This window comes from Mizuhopecten yessoensis, unplaced genomic scaffold (genome assembly GCF_002113885.1).
Source record: "Mizuhopecten yessoensis strain PY_sf001 unplaced genomic scaffold, ASM211388v2 scaffold1461, whole genome shotgun sequence".
Classification (NCBI taxonomy): Eukaryota; Metazoa; Mollusca; class Bivalvia; order Pectinida; family Pectinidae; genus Mizuhopecten; species Mizuhopecten yessoensis.
Window position 1 is genome coordinate 464,019 of NW_018404058.1, and position 8,236 is coordinate 472,254.

An 8,236-nucleotide genomic window follows, 5' to 3' on the forward strand; every position below is an offset into this window, starting at 1 on the left:
ATTACCTTATTTGAGTGTTTCTGTAGCTGACTGGGGCCCTGACACAGTACACTGTTTGACTGTTAGTATACATGTTTGACATTACCTTATTTGAGTGTTTCTGTAGCTGACTGGGGCCCTGACACAGTACACTGTTTGACTGTTAGTATACATGTTTGACATTACCTTATTTGAGTGTTTCTGTAGCTGACTGGGGCCCTGACACAGTACACTGTTTGACTGTTAGTATACATGTTTGACATTACCTTATTTGAGTGTTTCTGTAGCTGACTGGGGCCCTGACACAGTCCACTGTTTGACTGTTAGTATACATGTTCAACATTACCTTATTTGAGTATTTCTGTAGGTGACTGGGGCCCCTATGACACAGTACACTATATATGACAGTTGGTGTACACGTTAGGCATTACCTTCTTTGCAAGTTTCTGTAGCTGACTGGGGCCTCCGTAACACTGTATATGACAGTTGGCGTACACGTTAGATATTACCTTCTTTGCAAGTTTCTGTAGCTGACTGGGGCCTCTGTAACACTGTATATGACAATTGTGTACATGTTAGACATTACCTTCTTTGCAAATTTCTGTAGCTGACTGGGGCCTCTTTAACACTGTATATGACAGTTGGCGTACACGTTAGGCATTACCTTCTTTGCAAGTTTCTGTAGCTGACTGGGGCCTCTGTAACACTGTATATGACAATTGTGTACATGTTAGACATTACCTTCTTTGCAAGTTTCTGTAACAGACTGGGGCCTCCGTAACACTTTATATGACAGTTGGTGTACAAGTTAGACATTACCTTCGTTGCAAGTTTCTGTAGCTGACTGGGGCCTCCGTAACACTGTATATGACAGTTGGCGTACACGGTAGACATTACCTTCTTTGCAAATTTCTGTAGCTGACTGGGGCCTCCATAACACTGTATATGACAGTTGGCGTACACGTTAGACATGGATTGTAGCCACCTCTGAGAATGGTTTTCTAAGTAGCACATCAGTGTACATAGTCCTACAACAAAGGGAAGATCATTGAGATTGACCCAATTAGTTTGTAATAAACCTATATAATCAGACATAAGACGTCAAATCAGGTCACCTTAGGCTGAGTCCCATCAGACCTATTCATCATACCATCTGCTTAAGGACAGGTAATATACTTGATTTACAGAGCTCTGACCTATTAATGGCAAAAACAAATCTTTTGAAAAATTGAAGTATGTAATTTCTTTGTTCTGAACATACCTTCCTCTTTGACATCCAAACTCATCACTGTGTCCTCTATTGGCATGGCCCTTTCATGACCGGGACAAAGCCGGGGCTTTGCTGCTACACCTGTGTCTCCCCCTGGTGTTGCCGCAACAGTGTCTCCCTCTGGAGGTACACTAGTGCCTCCCCCTGGTGATACAACAGTATCTGCCCCTGGTGTTGCTGCACAAGTGCTTCCCCCTGGTGGTAAACTTGTGTCTTCCTCAGTGGTCAAATTGTCTCCTTCATCCCAGTCTGTCGCACACATTTTTGCTGTTTCCTCGCATTCTTCCTTTTCCTACAAAAAAAATATCATTATAACATTTTGAACATCTTACATGGTTGATAGTCAACTATTAGGAAAAATAGAAAAAGACTAAAGCATGAAAGCCTCCATTCCGATGCAAATTAATAAAATTGTATGACAGTTTTCTATAAAATGTAATGATGACCTTGACCTTGGCATCCTGAAATACAAAATTACCCAAGGTATACTCTGTCTGTGTGTTATTATATTACCTGTATATACTTACTCTCTGAGCTTCCTGCTGAAGTTTCTGTACAGCTTTACAGTGACAAGGCACAAAAATGTTATGGATGAATTTCTTGAGGGTACGATAGTCGACAGTGTTGGCATAGGTGTGACGGCGCAGCTCACACAAGTCTTTACCCTACAACAACACAAGAAAGGGGAAAAATTAGTAGGGACATCTACTTTCAGGACTTATACATTGGAGTGGCATATAGATTCTTGTCCCGATGTCAGGTTGATGATTATCAGCAAGTTTAATCAAAATCTAACTAACAGTTTCTGAAAAGAAGTCGAAAAAATGTAAATGTTTACGCATGACAGACGAGGGAGGATAAGGTATCGCAATAGGTCACCAAAATTTAAAATACTTATTCCTAAAAGTTGAAATAGTCACTAATAATCATATTGTTTCGTTATAAAACAAATATCTTACCCTAACCCTAATTCTGCTGATTTGTACTTTAACTGAACTTTGATCAAGTCATCAAATTGTTACAATTATATAAAAAGCTCAAATGTGTATTTCTGGACCAGATACCTATAGCCCCATTCTACTGTCTAGTACAAACTACTGTCTAGTACAGACTACTGGATAGCTAGCCCCATTCTACTGTCTAGTACAGACAACTGTCTAGTACAGACTACTGTCTAGTACAGACTACTAGATACCTATAGCCCCATTCTACTGTCTAGTACAGACTACTGGATACCTAGCCCTATTCTACTGTCTAGTAGACTACTGGATAGCTGGCCCCACTCTACTGTCTAGTACAGACTACTGGATAGCTAGCCCCACTCTACTGTCTAGGACAGACTACTGGATAGCTAGCCCCACTCTACTGTCTAGGACAGACTACTGGATACCTATAGCCCCACTCTACTGTCTAGTACAGAGTACTGGATAACTAGCCCCATTCTACTGTCTAGTACAGACTACTGGATACCTAGCCCCATTCTACTGTCTAGTACAGACTACTGTCTAGGACAGACTACTGGATACCTAGCCCCATTCTACAGTCTAGTACAGACTACTAAATACCTAGCCACATTCTACTGTCTAGTACAGACTACTGGCTACCTATAGCCCCATTCTACTGTCTAGTCCAGACTACTGGATAGCTAGCCCCATTCTTCTGTCTAGTACAGACTACTGGATAGCTAGCCCCACTCTACTGTCTAGTGCAGACTACTGGATACCTAGCCCCATTCTACTGTCTAGTACAGACTACTAAATACCTAGCCCCATTCTACTGTCTAGTACAGACTACTGGATACCTAGCCCCATTCTACTGTCTAGCACAGACTACTGGATACCTAGCCCTATTCTACTGTCTAGTACAGGCTACTTGATACCTATAGCCCCACTCTACTTTCTAGTACAGACTACTGGATAACTAGCCCCAATCTACTGTCTAATTCAGACTACTGGATAACTAGCCCCATTCTCCTGTCTAGTACAGACTACTGTCTAGTACAGACTACTGGATACCTAGCCCCATTCTACTGTCTAATTCAGACTACTGGATAGCTAGCCCCATTCTACTGTCTAGTACAGACTACTTGATACCTATAGCCCCATTCTACTGTCTAGTACAGACTACTGGAAACCTAGCCCCATTCTACTATCTAGTACAGAGTACTGGATACCTAGCCCCATTCTACTGTCTAGTACAGACTACTGGATACCTAGCCCCATTCTACTGTGTAGTACAGACTACTGGATACCTATAGCCCCATTCTACTGTCTAGTACAGACTACTGGTTACCTAGCCCCATTCTACTGTCTAGTACAGACTACTGGATACCTAGCCCCATTCTACTGTCTAGTACAGACTACTGGATACCTAGCCCCATTCTACTGTCTAGTACAGACTACTGGATACCTAGCCCCATTCTACTGTCTAGTACAGACTACTGGATACCTATAGCCCCATTCTACTGTCTAGTCCAGTCTACTGTCTAGTACAGACTACTGGATACCTATAGCCCCATTCTACTGTCTAGTACAGACTACTGTCTAGTACAGACTACTGTCTAGTACAGACTACTGTCTAGTACAGACTACTGTCTAGTACAGACTACTGGATACCTATAGCCCCATTCTACTGTCTAGTACAGACTACTGTCTAGTACAGACTACTGTCTAGTACAGACTACTGTCTAGTACAGACTACTGTCTAGTACAGACTACTGGATACCTATAGCCCCATTCTACTGTCTAGTACAGACTACTGTCTAGTACAGACTACTGGATACCTATAGCCCCATTCTACTGTCTAGTACAGACTACTGTCTAGTACAGACTACTGGATACCTATAGCCCCATTCTACTGTCTAGTACAGACTACTGTCTAGTACAGACTACTGGATACCTATAGCCCCATTCTACTGTCTAGTACAGACTACTGGATACCTATAGCCCCATTCTACTGTCTAGTACAGAGTACTGGATACCTAGCCCCATTCTACTGTCTAGTACAGAGTACTGGATACCTAGCCCCATTCTACTGTCTAGTACAGAGTACTGGATACCTATATGCTGGTTCCAATGTTAAGTTCGAACACCACCATTAGAAGTTCTCTGTATAATCTTGCGTGGTAACTATTTTGAAGGTTGTTCACATCTCATTCAATATTTTATTATGTGTATAATCATCAATTATATCTAAAAACAAATTCTAGCAAAAGACAATGACTGCTCCAAAGAAATCAAAGGCAAGTGATAATGGGACAATTATGACCCATACCTTCATATGGTTATCTACCCTGGAGGTAAATTGATTGACTACAGATCTAATGTCGAGTAATGACATCAATATTTAACGTTACATGTCAAATCTCTTTTGCCTGTGACAAGATGGTACTAAATGTACATTGTAAGTTGTACATATGCCATTGACAGAAAATCCGTGGGTGAGATAACAGGATCTGTCTATAACTTGATTACATATTTGTAAACCTTGACGATATATATGTTAAGAAGCTTTACACTAATAGGAATTACAATGGTTACAAAACCTAAGGCGATGAAACTAATATACAGCCAGCCATTGTGTACGGACACTGCTCGGAGGAAACCATGCTTTCCTGTCAGACCCATACTGCTCCGAGGAAACCATGCTTTCCTGTCAGACCTATACCCAGTGAATGACCACATCTGTTTGTAATTCAGTAACAACTAAACCCTGTAAGCAGATTGGAGGAATCACCTTGGCAACACCAGTTCGTTGGACAATCACTGGACAACTTTAACGATAATTTCTATGTTATTGTAATTAAAAACAAGAGACATAAGTCCTACACCTCTCACCAGTTTGTTTTGTTATATTTACTAGACAAGATTTAGAACATGAAATTCTTCCAATGGCATGAGATCAAGATGGCAATTCAGAATGATTAAATATTGACTACAAGTATTACAATAAGGCAATGCCAGCAACATTTGTATGACTGATCTGGTGAAACTGAGAGTGAAAATGCCTGAGTAACAGGACAAGGTGTCTTTGTTTACATTTTGAATCCACTTGAAAACTAACAGCACCTGTTGATGGAGTACCGTGACTGCATTACACAGATCCCTGTGGTTACTTGGTGTAGTGGAAGTTGTGAATCTTTTAAAATTACCACAGTTAATCAGAAAGCAGGCAATCATCTTTGATTGTCAACTGGTTTGAATTATAACTAGAATACTGACAGGTCAGCAAGGACCCCACTGTATGCCTGAGAGTGCATCTCCCGTATAGAATACTGACAGGTCAGCAAGGACCCCGCTGTATGCCTGAGAGTGCATCTCCCGTATAGAATACTTACAGGTCAGCAAGGGCCCGCTGTATGCCTGACAGTGTATCTCCCGTATAGAATACTGACAGGTCAGCAAGGACCCCCCTGTATGCCTGAGAGTGCATCTCCCGTATAGAATACTGACAGGTCAGCAAGGACCCCGCTGTATGCCTGAGAGTGTATCTCCCGTATAAGCACCAAGCAAAAACAAAAGTGATCATTGACTGTACAGGACCATTTACAATACATTTTGACAGTATATGCCCTGTTCTATTTTAAAGTAACGGCAACGTTGACCTTTGAAACTTTTTAAAGTCTTATAGCACATGTACCATCTTGTGAAATTTCAGAAAATTTGGCCTCCTGTAAGCTTAAATGATGTATTTGACAGTATATTCCCGTTTCTGTTTTTAGTAACACCGACCTTGACCTTATGAACTTTTTAAACCTCTATTGCACCACTACCACTGCATATAATTACAATGTACCATCAAACGAAATTTCAGAAAGTTTGGCCTTCTGTTTGGCCCTTATCTGATGTTTTTGATTGTATATTTCCGGTTCTATTTTTAGTAACAGCGACCTTGACCTAGGATATTTTTAAGCCACTATTGCACATCTCCACATCACAATGTATCATCATAAGAAATTTCAGAAAGTTTGGCCTCCTGTTAGGGCCTTATAGGGTGTATTTTTGACATTATATTCCCAATTCTATTTTTAGTAACAGTGACCTTGACCTTAGGAACGTTTTTAAACCCCTATTGCACATCTCCACATCACATCAGTGTATCACCATGTGAAATTTCGGAATTCTGGCCGTCTGGATCATGAGATGATCTCCAGAAACGAAAGTGCTGACAGACAGATGAACGGATGGACGGACACTGTGATATACTATAGGGCACCTGCATTTTGCAGGTCCTAATAACACTTGGTCAAAACAATTGAGAGTATTTGTATAGAGTTTTACCAAGTGACTGGCCTCTTCCACAGAACATAAAAAGTACAAAAATTCTCAGCCAAAGGGAAACAATGCAGACATTGACCTTTTACCCCCCCCCCCCCCCATATGGGTCTTCTTTTCAATTATGTGAAGTTTGAAAACAAGTGAGTTTTCAGGATTTAAAGTATCAAATGGGTGTAAACAGCAAGCTTGACCTCAGAACCACAAGGTAACATTACTACAGACCATTCACTTCTCAGATGTGGGCCACTCACTATCTCACATTGATAATCTCGTATTTTACATGTACAAGGATTTGCAAATGCTTTTTATTGTAACCAGTCCGGACTGTGAATCAGACAATAATTTCTATTATTTAAGTCTGATAAATTAATGGCAGAATGAAAGGCTTCGATGTATATTCTTTGTAGTAAAATACTAATGCCATATTATCGGTCGTAGATATAACTGTAACAGAAATCCTCCAATAATTGTTACACCGTTAATAACAGCAGACCCTACCCACAGTAGTACGCTATTCACCATAAACAAGACACCAGGTTTTTATCATCACTGATTTCAAGTATTTGGATGGCTTATCATTTCCATGGCAGCCTGGAGATTAAAAGCTTTGATTTAGGAAATTGAAAGTCAGTGAGTTGGTCATCATTTGAGGCTCTGGAACACATTGAAGATTACGATCATGGTATACGCTCACATTTTGAATCTACTGCAGAACAAAAAATGCCAATTACAACATTACAAAATAAAAGACATGTTTTACAATCATTTTCCCATCACGTTGGGAATCTGTCTGTTGATGTTATTAAAATCAGATTTGTGCGACAAGGATGAGAAAGGTCATAGAAGGTCACCTGCTGCAGGCTCTGCATCCTACAATGGCGTGAAGACATTTCAGTTGGCCGTCAAACAATTGAAACATCATGTTTGATTTTGCATTATTCTAAGTAAATAATCCATTATCTAATTTGGATTGAGTAGGTTATAATCCATTATCTAATTTGGATTGAGTAGGTTATAATCCATGATCTTATTTCGATCTAGTAGGTTATAATCCATGATCTTATTTGGATTGAGTAGGTTATAATCCATTATCTAATTTGGATTGAGTAGGTTATAATCCATATCTAATTTGGATTGAGTAGGTTATAATTCATTATCTAATTTGGATTGAGTAGGTTATATTCCATATCTAATTTGGATTGAGTAGGTTATAATCCATTATCTAACTTGGATTAAGTAGGTTATAATCCATTATCTAATTTGGTTGAGTAGGTTATAATCAATGATCTTATTTCGATCGAGTAGGTTATAACCCATTATCTAATTTGGATTGAGTAAGTTATAATCCATTATCTAATTTGGATTGAGTAGGTTATAATCCATATCTAATTTGGATTGAGTAGGTTATAATCCATGGTCTTATTTGGATTGAGTAGGTTATAATCCATTATCTTATTTGGATTGAGTAGGTTATAATCGATGGTCTTATTTGGATTGAGTAGGTTATAATCCATGATCTAACTTGGATCGAGTAGGTTATAATCCATTAACCAATTTCAAATGAGTAGTTTATAATCCATTATCTAATTTTGAGTGAGTATTTTGTAACCCATTATCTAATTTGGATTGAGTAGGTTATAATTCATTATCTAATTTGGATTGAGTAGGTTATAATCCATATCTAATTTGGATTGAGTAGGTTATAATCCAT

General features: G+C 39.4%; 1 protein-coding gene across 1 annotated transcript in view; it reads right to left on the reverse strand.

Moving 5' to 3' along the window:
* Positions 1 to 8,236, reverse strand: part of LOC110462649 (ATP-dependent DNA helicase Q4-like) — a 291,960-nt gene that overhangs the window by 14,541 nt on the left and 269,183 nt on the right. The window contains exons 16-18 of the mRNA XM_021516717.1: positions 1,777 to 1,914; positions 1,241 to 1,541; positions 877 to 1,007 (exon numbers count right to left, since the gene is read on the reverse strand). Coding sequence (XP_021372392.1) covers positions 877 to 1,007; positions 1,241 to 1,541; positions 1,777 to 1,914 — 570 coding nt within the window. The remainder of the gene's footprint in view (positions 1 to 876; positions 1,008 to 1,240; positions 1,542 to 1,776; positions 1,915 to 8,236) is intronic.